At 49.1% G+C, this 12,740-nt stretch overlaps 1 protein-coding gene across 3 annotated transcripts in view; it reads right to left on the bottom strand.

Moving 5' to 3' along the window:
- Positions 1 to 12,740, bottom strand: part of RPS6KA2 (ribosomal protein S6 kinase A2) — a 372,586-nt gene that overhangs the window by 149,230 nt on the left and 210,616 nt on the right. The window contains exon 1 of one of the 3 annotated variants that reach the window (XM_082475552.1): positions 11,708 to 12,006. The exons of the other annotated variants lie outside the window; for them this stretch is intronic. Within the exon in view, the coding sequence (XP_082331678.1) occupies positions 11,708 to 11,806 (99 nt within the window). The 5' untranslated portion in view covers positions 11,807 to 12,006. Of the gene's footprint in view, positions 1 to 11,707; positions 12,007 to 12,740 lie in introns of those variants that run through there. 3 annotated transcript variants of the gene reach the window in all.

Raw genomic sequence — 12,740 nt, 5'->3', positions numbered from 1 at the left:
CAGGGGCGGGCGGAGCTCCTTCTCAGGGCTCGGGGCTGCTCAGGGCCAGAGACGCCAGGAAGACAAACGGGACCCTGGGCTTTCGGCACCTGCTCCCGGGGTCCCCGGAGGCTGGCCATCCTTCTTGTCCCGCTCCCGCCTCGGCCTGGGGCACACGCCCAGGGGATCGGCCCGCCAGGTACAGGGTTCGGGGGGGCCGCAGGCGGGGCATGCCAGGGCCTTCCTACGGGGCCGCAGGCTCACGTGCTCCGCGGGCTGCGAGCCCAGATGTGGCGCCGGGAGCAGGGGCGCCCAGCCGGCCTCTGTGTCCCTACGGAAGGGGCCCGAGGTGCCAAGCACAGAGGGGATCCTTCAGAGAACCAGGCCCCTCCCAAGAGGAGGGCACTCGACTCCGTCTTGTGAGCCAGGGCACAGTCGTGGGCTGGTAGGCTTTAAAGTGAAATCGCGCATCACAAAACTCAGCGTTAGGAAGTCAAAAGCTTTTACATTTGACTAGAAATTGCTTTAAGATGTCCTAAGAGCCATCTTCCTGGAATTAACCCTATTCCTCTGTAAGCACCGGCTTTTAAAATAAAAGTCCCCTTGACTTTTATCGTTTTTCAGTTTTTAAAAATTGCTAGTATTCAAACATTTTGAAATTTCTGAATTTGCTTTTAAAATGTTGACAGCTTCTCACCCTCCTAAGATATTTTACTGCTTTAAAATTTTTTAAGTGATGAAAATGATTTCTTTTGTTTTTCCATACTTTTTCCTGCAGGTGACACTCTCTCAGCTATATTGTGAATGTCGATGAGACATTCTTTCTAAGGAAGATTTTAAATGCCAAACAGCAGGCCTGCAGTTTGTGAGCTGCGTATGCGGGCCTCCCTCCAGCGGGTGTGTGCTTTTGTAACGGCTTCTTAGTCACCTCACTTCTACAGAGGTTTCAGTCCGCCACAGTTAGTCTTAGGTCAAGGCCATTTCTTCCTACTTCTTAACCCTCTAAACCCAAGTCCTACAGGTCATCTCCAGGCACACGGTGAATGTTCAGTTAATACCGAAGACAGAAGTTCTGAAAAGACCTCCACAGGCTTCACACGCGTTGACCCAGAAGGCACGCACCACAGAGAACACGCATGCGGGACACAGCAGGGCAAGGGTCCTGACAGCCACCCACAGCTGTCCCTGGACACAGAGCTACCGGAGCCGAGCCTGACGCGTCCCAGACCAGCCACAAGCTGGCTAAAGAAGGTTTTATGCAAATCCACGCACAGCAACGAGGCGAGGCTCGGAGCTCGCGCAGAGGTGCAGGCGGTGCCACACGGAGGATGCCCTCAGAGAGGACAGGGGTACCTCCCCAACAGCCGAGGGAGCACGCAGCTCCCGGACCCGGCCTGGCCCCGCGGGATGGTCTGTGATTCAGTGAACTTCCTTAAACCCAGAACTTGACAGGAATGGGTGACAGAGCCCAAGCCACCGGGAGGAACTCTTCTAGTGGCTTCTCTGCCCAACAGTCTCCTCTGGAGATGGGGTGTGATGAACACGAACCGCCCGGCAGGCTCAGACTCCGGCAGCGGGCTCCACGCCATCCTGGGTCACACAGCAAAGAATACTTCTCCCCAATTCCCACAGATCTCCCCTGTCCAAACCCAAGTGCTCCAGGCCAGAATCTTCGGAAGAAAGTGATGGCCCTGAATCTAAGCCACGGGTCAGCTCAGAGCCAAGGGGGACGCTGGGAATGGAAGCAGGTGGATGGGTGTGGGCTGCCATGTGCCTGAGTGGCAGGCGTCTCAGGAGGGAGGGCATGGAGGGGGGGGCCGCAGATGGAACAGGCTGGGTGGAGGGAAGGAGGGGTCTCACGGAGGGGGACGGGGGCTCTGCTGAGCTCACTCGGCTGGGTGGAAAGTGGAGGCGTTGGCAGGAATCGCAGGTGCTGCCCCAAACTCCCGTGATGGTCTGGGCAGGTGTCCGTCACCCCGCTGAGTATAAGCCCCATCCTCATGCACGTACACAACGACTACAGCCGTGCATTCTGACAAATCAGTCTCACTTCCTTACACCCACTGCTGGAGTTCCACTGTGGCGCACCTCAACAACGAGTCAGAGAAGAAAGTGGGACACGCTGATGGAGGCGTAAGACGGGGCTCTAAGTACCCCAGCTGTCCTGCACGCCGACCCTTCACAGATGGGCTTCAGCATCTTCTGACCAGGTTGCACATTTTTATTCACATCTCTGTCGGGGTGGATTCTGCAAAGTCTTAATTGAGTCACACATCAAAATTCATGCCTTTGGGGGCTTCCCTGGTGGCGCAGTGGTTAAGAATCCACCTGCCCGAGCAGGGGACACAGGTTCGAGCCCTGGTCCGGGAAGATCCCACATGAAGTGGAGCAACTAAGCTCATGAGTCCCAACTACTGAGCCTGCGCTCTAGAGCCCACGAGCCGCAACTACTGAAGCCCACGTGCCGCAACTACTGAGCCCACGTGCCACAACTACTGAGCCTGCGCTCTAGAGCCCACGAGCCACAACTACTGAAGCCCACGTGCCGCAACTACTGAGCCCGTGTGCCACAACTACTGAGCCTGCGCTGTAGAGCCCACGAGCCACCACTACTGAGCCCGCGAGCCACAACTACTGAGCTCATGTGCCACAACTACTGAAGCCCGCGCACCTAGAGCCCGTGCTCCGCAGCAAGAGAAGCCACCGCAACGAGAAGCCTGCGCACTGCAACAAAGAGTAGCCCCCGCTCACCACAACTAGAGAAAGCCCGCGCGCAGCAAAGAAGACACAACACAGCCAAAAAGTAAATAAATATATAAATAAATTTATTTTTTTTAAAAAGAGAGAGAATGAAGAAGGGGAATCCTATTAAGAATATAAGTATATATAAAAAAAATTCATGCCTTCTCTTTTTTGCTGAGATCTAGAAATACAAAAGTCATGCCCAACCTCACGCTGCTTCTTGAGGTTCTCTGGGGTGAAGGCAGGGAGCGATAATCGCTACCTCGTTCCAGCAGCCCATCTGCCCTGTTCCCTAACCTGATTACAAACTAAGCAGGATGCAAGAAGCCGAAGGTGTTCTAAAAAGAAGTGCTCCTTTCTGCTTTTCCTGTTTTTTTTTTTCTTTATCTTCAAAGTCAACCAAACAGAGTCACTGTAGCAAGTAAAAAGGCAAGAGTGTCTCTCTCCTGTGGCCCCCTTGCATGCTCACCTTGGGGGTCTCGGGGCACACAGAGCCCGCCCTGCCGCCCAGCTCTCGCAGCTCCTCTCTGCCGCCGCCCTCCCCACCTGCACTCCCAGCCTCCCTCCCGCCAAGGCTCTCCAGAGCACCTTCTCCGATCTGCATTCTACTCACTTTTCAAAATAAGAAGCTTTCTTAAATTTTCATTCTTAGAAAGTGATCGTCCGCACTATATTCTGCATGTTAAATATATATTTGGAGGTTAACATTAAATCTAATATATTATGTTAGATAATATAACTAACTTTCCTTAGTTGTGGAAAGTTTGCAATTATCCTGGGCCAAAAGTGTTAAAATTGGGACCTGAATGAGCGATTTCCTAAGTAGTCACTAGGGCATTTCCACCGTAGGCATTCCAAAAGAGTCTTTCAAAGTAAATCCCTCCACCCCTTTTCCTTAAAGATCTGACCGCACGTTTTAAGGAGTAAAAGCTACCTCGGGCAGGCCGGTGTGGCCTGGGTGTCCTGACGCAAGGAATGCCACAGCTCACGGTGACTGCACGGACACGTCAAAGAGGTCCCGGACTCGACGCCTGGCTAATACCCACCTGAAAATCCCACGACTGATGATACGGCACACAAATCACCCCACAGTGTGAGGCAGATTTTTCAGAGCTTTTCAGTCTTATTCAGAACCTTCTTTTCTTGGGCAACAGGAGGAAACACGCAGGCCAACAAAGTAAACACTCTTCTGATGTGTGTTTTTGAATCTTATTAATTTAACGTAGGAGAGCAGACTAGCCAAAAGAGTAAGCAGTTCTTCTCCCTAAGAAGCCAGATCATTTCTACCGGCTCCTCAGCCCCTGGCTACAGGGCGGACACCAGGCACAGCATGAAGCTCTCTGCTTTACAAGAGCTGCTGTTTCCATGAATTACGTTTAAAGTGGCAGCAACATGGATGAGAGCATCCCCCCCCAGGAACCCCAGCGTAGCTACAGCCTAGGAAAGCCAGCTCCGTGGTGACAGTACTAACTTGAAACAGGTGAGTCCTCAGAGGCGTGAGGGCGAGGAGGCTGGCAGAGGAGGAAGAGCTTTCTTCCCCCATAATGCAGTGCAAACCCCCTTCCAGACGGGGTCCAATCAAAGCCAGCTTTGTGTGACATCACAGAATGCCAAGGGCGAATTCCTCCCTGACTGGGCCCATTTCACCTTCCAAGCATTTAATAACCTGAGGACGGCATCATCACGGGGGAATCCCTGTTTTGTAGCTGAGGAGATAGGAGCTCAAAAGCATGAAGTGGCCTGGTGGGGCTGACAGCAGGAGGACGAGGGAAGTGCCCGGGGCCAGGGGAACGGTAGCCAGCAAGATCCTGGCACAGCCAGTGGAGGGAGCGTGGGGAGCCCTGGGCCGGGGAAGGGCGCCCAGTGCAGGGCGAGGGGGAAAGCACCTCTGCCTGGCCCACGGGGACAGAAGCTTGGGGCTCTTAGGGTGAGGGCGGCCTGCAGACCCTAGGGGCCTTTGCAAACCAAAGCTCATGGAGAAAGATTGGCTGCTGAGTGTTTGCTGGTTGGAATCAAGTAGGGCTCTCTGATCAGTGGTGTTCCTGGGACCCCTGTTAAGGGCTCTCAAGGAACACATGCAAATTACTACTAATAATAGGTATTGCTCAAGAAAAATTATTCTGGCACTTGTTAAAAATGGTGAGGGAGACTTTATTCAAGGGACCACTGCAGTGGGGTTTGCAGCAGGGGGAAGAGATGGAGCTCAGATCTCATACAAGAAGGACACGTGGGGATTTGCAGCCAAGGGGCAGGTGAGGGGCGGTGGGGTAGGGCAGTTCCTTCTAAACTGAGCTGAAGGCAGGTCAGGGTCATCTCATCTCACCTGGGGACGTGGGGATGGGGAACTGGACCAGATATAGAGGGCGATCAAAGGCCGAGGAGGGATCGGGCTGCTCTCTAAATCAACTCAGCAGAATTCGTGCTAAACCGGGTTTTGGAGGCTCAGCAAGGATGACACAGAAGCCCAAGGTCCGGCCAAGTTGAAAAGAGGGGCCGGGGAGCTGGGCTAAAGTTTGAGGGAGGAGAGCTTTGTCAGTGCGCATCTCGGTGGTTCCAAACACTGGCTCTTGCCCGCTTGGTGATCAACCACGGTGATGCGGCCACTGCAGTCACCCCCATATCCCAGGGGGCAGGTTCCCAGGTTTAAGTATAGCTGCACCGCCATTACGTCTCCTTAGCCAACTCATCAGCAGGAAAGGCTTCCTACACAGCTGCAAATCAGATACGATGAACAATATTTTATACTGAATATATTTGTGTCTGAGCCATTTGCTTGATTAAATCACACTGTAGCTTAACAGACTATTTGTTGATAATTCCTACTTGAGTTTAATTTAATAGCTTTTACCAGTGAAAATATATCAGCAAACATATGACACTGGGGGAAAAATACAACACAACAGAACCCAGCGTCATCGGAAATAAAGGCAGAGCATTCTAGAGAATGCTTTTAGTGCTACACTGGCTTTACCTACTTAACAAGCACAGAAGCTTGGACCAAAGATGAAGAGCATTTCTGGCTAAACTACTGGTTACCAACTGGATTTCATGCAGAGCAAGCTCACCCCCAGTCTCCCTACATTTGAAAGGGGCACTCCCCACTGGAGCCCTGCACTGACTAATCCCCAGCTCACAAGGCTCACTCTTCACCTCCTGCTCAAGCCCCTGGTCTCTCCCTGCCTCAGAGCTCCGACGCCTCCTACCCACTTATAAATTTGCCACATCTAGGAAATCGCCCACCCAGCATGCAAGAAACAGAGTGAAATCCTGGGTAAGCAGCAAAGCAGATGATGTGGACAGATATTCCAGTTTTTACTTAGTGTGATTTTATTTTATTCCTGTACTTCTGAATGCATGAAAAATATACAGAAATAGTCTTTTCTGCATCGGGGTGTGTGGTGGAAGACACTCAGAACGAATAGGTCAAAGAGGAGGAGAAAAAAAAGGGTGAATCTATGAAACAGACTCACAGAGAGAACAGACTTGAGGTTGCCAAGGGGGAGGGGGTGAGGGAGGGAGAGATTGGGAGTTTGGGATTAGCAGATGCAAATGATTATATATAGAATGGATAAACAACAAAGTCCAACTGTATAGCGCAGGGAACTATATTCAATATCCTGGGATAAACCATAATGGAAAAGAACATGAAAAAGAATGCATATATATGTGTAACTGAATCACTTTGCTGTACAGCAGAAATTAACACAACACTGTAAATCAACTATACTTGAATAAAATAAATTTTTTTAAAAAGGGGTGAAGTAATATTTTGGGTTGTCTTTTCACATATTTTTAAATAAGAAACAGTACTTTGGGGAGTTTTCTTGGATGTAAGGAGAGAAAAGTATGTAATGAAATTGCAAAGATAAGGCAGACCACAAATAAGGAATTAAGTCTAGTGTCTTCAAAACACAACAAAGCATAAATAAGCAAAACAATAAGCAAATTAAGTATTCACTAAAATGGACTATTTCTTGTGGTCTTCTCTGACTTTTTGTTGTTGTTATTGCTATCCAAAAGCCCAACAAAATCAGGATTAACACAGAATTTCTTCGGGTGCATTTACTGAAATTACCTGAAAATTATTTTAATTAGAAATGGTTTTCTGGGAAACCTCCCAATATCAAAAAGAGCTTACCAGTCAAGGACCAAGAATAAGCTTGAATGTTTAACTTTCCAGGAAGTTTTCTTTCTTTTTTTTTTTTTCATGACCGGAGCCAACACTGCTCTATTTGCTAAAAGTCCCTTAACATTTAATTTATTAGGATACCATGCTTCCTTTAAACAGGGGTAAGCAATTAAAATATATTCATGTGTGCACATGTGCACATAGATAATGCTTGATTATCTGTGAGCGTTGGAAATCTGAACAAATTGACAATGATGTAATCAGACCACTGAACTCCAATAATGCCAATAATTTCCCAGGACTTACACCCTACATAGTGGGCTTCCATTTACGTGTTTGCCTCTCTCACTAGATGTTAAGTTCACTGAGGGCAGGGATCAGACCTTTATATCTCAACTGCTTTGCACAATGCACATGGTATACACTAAAAACTCTGAGTATGTAGATAATTGAGCTAATAAATAAATGAAATTCTTCTCCACTCAACAGTTTACCACTATCAATACCCCAGAGAGAGGACTTGTCTTTTGTCCTTCTCACTCACCCCCAACTGTCTTTCAGTAAAAATGTCAAAACCAGATGAAATGATAGGTAAGCAAAGAGAACCAACTTCCCGTCTTTGGTGATAACCTCAAGAAAAATAAGTGTTCCCTAAATGAACCGACACTGAGTATTGAAACGTTTAGCAGATTGGTAGATAAATCTTACCCCGAGTAAACAATATCACTTTTCACTAATTGAAACCCAATATTTGCTCCCAAGCCTTTCCTGGCCAACCTCTCTCAACCTTCCCCAGCCCCAAGCTAGGCTTTGGAGTTTGCTCACACTTCGGAGGTTTTCCTGGGCTACTGAAGGATGAGTAGGCAGGCTTCCTTCCCAAAGCTCTGCTAAGTCAGGACGTTGACGCTGGGGCAGGTCCTGACTCTAGAAGCAGCCTGAGCTCTGGATGCCGCGGCTCCAGGACCTGCGCTGTAATGCACTCTCGGATCCCAGGGTGACAGGCAAGATGAGGAAGAGGAATGTCACCATCCCAGCCAGATGACGGACTGGGGCTGTCATCCTAGCAAATGGGGCCAGTCCTGTCGGATGAAACAGGCTGGAATCCAGCCTGGGAGGATTGATCTCTGCCTCTTCTTCCCCAAGGCGCTCAGCAAGGGCGCCTCAACGATTAATTAATTACCAGGCTGGGAGACAGCGCAAGCCATGGGTTCCGCGGGCCGTAAGGGCAACCTCAGGTTCAGACAGAACCAGTAGACATTGAACAGTATGAAAAATACCAATAAACCCGGGAAATATTTTATCAATATCCATAGCTAACAATGATTGATTATTGATTTTATCATCCAGACTCCGTGTTAAGCCTTTACATATGGTAGCTCATACTCCTCATATTAACCCCAAGAGGTAGGAACTATTACCATCCCCATTTCACAGTGGAGAAAAATGAGGCTTAGGGAGTTTAAGGAACTGCCCTGCTGTGAGAGGTAAAAGTGAGAATCCAATTTTAGTAAATCTGATGCAAAGCCGAAATTCACCTGGAACTTTCTAACTTCCAGAAAAGGTTTTCTAGAATAACTTTAGGTTATGAAGCACATTCCAAAATATCCCCTAGAGTAGTTTTCTTTTAAAAATTGTAATAGCCTTCATTCATGCATCATCTAATACTTGGTAAACTCCAATAACCACGCAACCTGAAACGGCTAAAATGAATAATAAACAGTACATGCTCTTATAGTAAAGAACTTCCTGTCAAACACTTTAGGAGCGTAAGCAAGTCATTTTGCTTCCCTGGGCCCCATTTTCTCATCTATGAAACGGACAGTTAGATGAGGCAACGGTTACACCTTCTAGAGGTACTATGGCTCTCAGGCAATGTTGTCAATGACCTGGTATCAGAGCTTTGTCGGGGGTGAGGGCCTGGCAGACGCTGAGCCCTGAAACCATTCTAGGGCATGCACACAGAAATCTGTGCAAGACATCCAAGTTGCCTTTAGAAACCCCCGAAATCATCCTTGCCAGAGTCCAAGATCTAGCCGTCTCAGCTGCTGCCATGCTGATACACTGTAAAAAACACTTAAGCTGTAATTCATAAACTGATTCCAAATCTGATCAAACAACCTGGCTTCTCTGTTGGTTAGAGTTGACCAAAGGCTGAGTTCTAGATGGGAAAGTCAAGTCAAATTTAAAAGCAAGTGTGAAACACTAAGCCTCTCCCTAAAAGTCTTTTTGACAAAGATGATACTGTTTCAACCTTAAAGTAAGTACTGTTACTTTCCTGTTAATATCACTAGATTTTTGAATGCAAACAAAACAAAAATTTTCAGACGATACTGTTTCAACCTTAAAGTAAGTACTGTTACTTTCCTGTTAATATCACTAGATTTTTGAATGTAAACAAAACAAAAATTTTCAAAGTCTCTGTGTATATTTTAAAATATAAATTTCACAGAAAGAGTTTAAAAATAACCACGCTTCTTTCTACAAAATGAGTTATCGTTTTTATTAGTCCAAACAGAGGACTACATACATATCCCTGTTAAGTACTTTATATGTCCTATTTCTCAACCTCAAATTATTGACAAACCTGCCTCCTAAATTTCACAATTTTTGGTGAGCGCTTCTTGGTCTATAATCTGCTCTGACTATACAAACGAATAGACAGGCTTCTTTGGGAAATGATGGAAGGTAGCCGGGCAGGAACGTGGGATTTACTGGACTGAAGCACAGGTCAGTCGGTCACTGATTCGATCCCCCACTAGGTGGAGGCACCATGAGGCCAGGGCTGCCACGTCTTACATTTTCTGGACCTACAATGCCCAGAAACGAGCTGCACACGTATGAGGTTCTCAGTAAACACTTGCAGAGTGAATTTGTTGTTTGGTTTTCAGCATGATTCTCAGGTTTTGTTCTCAGGGTTTTTCCTCCCTAGCAGTAGAATGAGGGTAGTAACACATGTCTACCTGGATTTTCACAAGTATCAACTGCAAGCAGCTGCTGAGAGCATCTGCAGAGAACAGAGCACTGTATCAGTGCTGGGCATCTTTATCGGACCTTCTGTCCAGCCCCCAGCACAGGCACCTGGGTCAGACGAAGTGCTCACTGACCACATGCTGACAGACTACACTTCTTCCTCGTCAGCTTGACCTTCTGCATAGCTGATGGTTTATTTATAGTTTTATTTTGTATACAGAAATTTTATTTTCACATTGAAGCAACATCGTTTCTAAGCAACACTTGGTTCCTATTATATATATCTTTCGAGGCACTTCCACAGCCCGGTTCTCATTGCCGAACCAGAACACCAGAGGTGAGTATATCGTGCTGAGAGGATTCCTGAGCCCCACGGGTTTGCCAGTCTTTATGCACCTCTTCCTAAACGACTCCGGGAGTTTACTGCCTCGCCTTGACAAGGACAATAAATGGAAGGAGACAAGGAGCTGAATAATAAACTTGGCATTTGGATGAATAAAGACATACTAGGTATAAAGGTGAATACTCTTCTGAGTGTCTATTCTTGTCCACTTTCGCTTTTTAAGTGCCTGAAACCCAGGAAAATGACTTATCTCAATGAACTTATGCTTCATCTCTGTCAGCGTGAGGTTTAAAGCAAGCCCTCCACAATTTAATTAATAGTTGTATTTGTTTGAAAGATATGTTTTACCCTCAGAAACCTAACCTAGTTCTTAAAATTCTGATTTAGTGATATCATAACAGAAACTTTTTAAACAAGTAATTCCCTGTTGCTTTCATGTCCATTCCTGAGCTTTGCCTAAAGCCCTCTTAATTGTTGCAGAACCCATGCCTGTATCTAATATCATGGCAGCCAGGACAAAGAAACTCAAGATGAAAAATGTGACATTGTTCCAATTGATTTGACTTCGTTAGAAAAAAACACATCAAAACCTCCATAGGTGCCAGCCTTGTGGCACAGGCGAGGGCAATGTCAAAAGAAATCTCTAGGCTGTGTCATCAGCTCCCACCCCCCTCCCCCCAAACCCCAAAATGTCTTTTTTTTTTTTTTTACTTAAACATGCTTCACAGTTTGGTCATCTATAGATTCAACCATGTACTCTGGACACTGGGATGAAGAGAATAAGATGTGATTGTTGAAATACAAAACACATTAGAGAACCGTCCACAGATGACTTGGAAACCTGAAGATGACATGATGCAGGACCCGAGAAAAGGACACTATTTTCAGGGTCCTCTGGCTTTCGGGACGAATCTATATCAAACCCCGAGCTGCAGAGATATTGCATCAGGCACTTTACTACTGGGCACCGTTTCAGACTGGTCCAAGTAGATTGTGTTGCTGCCTTTAAAAAAAAAAAAAAATCCCTTTTTGTCAATTCTACACTGATTTCAAATACACGAACAATCTACACTACATGGTAGTATTTGTGTGGCTCTGGGTCAAGGCAAAATAAACCCGATCAACGCCAGCCTAGGGTGGGGCTGGGCAGGTTCTGTACTTGGGACTTCTGAGGTGCCATAGCGAGCGACACGGGCTGAAAAGCCCTCCCCACCCGGAGGTGCCTGGGTGCCTGTGGGCACCGAGGGTGACTACCCCAAACCCTGCGCAGAGCGTGGCACAAAATTAGTTAGAAATTCAATGGGGGCAAAGTTTAGTCCCTGTTGAGAACCCGAGGACCGGTCCAGTTATCAGTAAGTCCCAACAATAACGTTCGGTTTTAGGAAAACCGGACCAGCTTTCAACTTTAACTCCCTGACATGGGTCTCAGGGTGACCGTGCATGTGACGATAGGAAAGGGCTCGGGATGGCCCCAAGACCCGCAGCATCCTCCAGGGCGCGGCGGGGACCTGGGTACCTGCGCGCTCAGAGGCGAGGGCATTTACCTCGAGTCGGCTAAGACTGGAGCTCTTGGAGCGCGACTTCTTGCGCAGGTACACGGAGAAGAACCTGCGCACGGTGAACTTCTTCATGCTCAGCTCCATCGCCCGGCGCCCAGCCGCGAGGAGCCGCAGGGCCGGAGGACGCGCATCCCCGGCGCATCCCAGGCGCGCGGGGTTAGGTCCGCCGGCGGGCGCGAGCGGCCGGGAAGCCCGGCGCAGCGGCCATCGGCACGGGGCGCGGGCTGCGGGCACAAAGGGCAGGCCGAGCCGGCCACGGCGGCCGGGGGACCAGCGCTCCCTCCTCCTCCTCCTCCTGCCTGCGAGGACCAGCCCCGGGCAGCCCCGCCTCGCCCCGCCCCCAGCCACTACTGCCAATCAGCACCTGCCGCCCCGCCCGGCCCTCCGCCACTACCGCCAATCAGAGTCCGCCGCCCCAGGCTCTCCCTCCTTCTCCTCCTCCTCCTCCGGCCCAGGGAGGAGCAGGCCCCCGCCACTACCACCAATCAGAGCCCGCCGGCGCACCCAGCCACTCCCACCTCCTCCTTCTCAGCCACTACCACCAATCAGCGCCCACCGCCCTACAGCCCCAGGCTCTCACTTCTCCTCCCCCCCCCCCGCCTCCAAGTACTCGCTCTCTGTGGCTCTGCCCCGCCCACCGCCCCCTCCGCCAATCAGCGCCCTCGGCGGCGCATGCCTGATGAGCCCGCGGAGGACTGCTGCGCCGCGCGGGGCGGGCGGTGAGGCGGTTCAGCTGCGCCTGTCGCTTGCTCTCTGTTCTACTTCGTTGGCCTGTTGGGCTTTTTTCTAGCTTGGGGTGTCATGTTTTCTCTCCGTAAAGCACCCATATACAGACTTTGGAATCATGCTCTTCTGTGCCGTTCAAAACTTTAATTGCTGATTAGCAAACACTTCTAGAACATGGAACAAAAGGGTGGAGGGGTGCACCATGAGCTTGCACACGTGCGCTCTGTACCTCTCCTGCCCCTTGGCCCCCTCTTCTTGAGCCCGTCCCCGCGGCCCGGGCGCCCGACCTGGG

Source organism: Balaenoptera physalus (assembly GCF_965194825.1).
Source record: "Balaenoptera physalus genome assembly, chromosome: 9".
NCBI lineage: Eukaryota > Metazoa > Chordata > Mammalia > Artiodactyla > Balaenopteridae > Balaenoptera > Balaenoptera physalus.
This window is presented reverse-complemented; position numbering and strand designations above follow the sequence as displayed.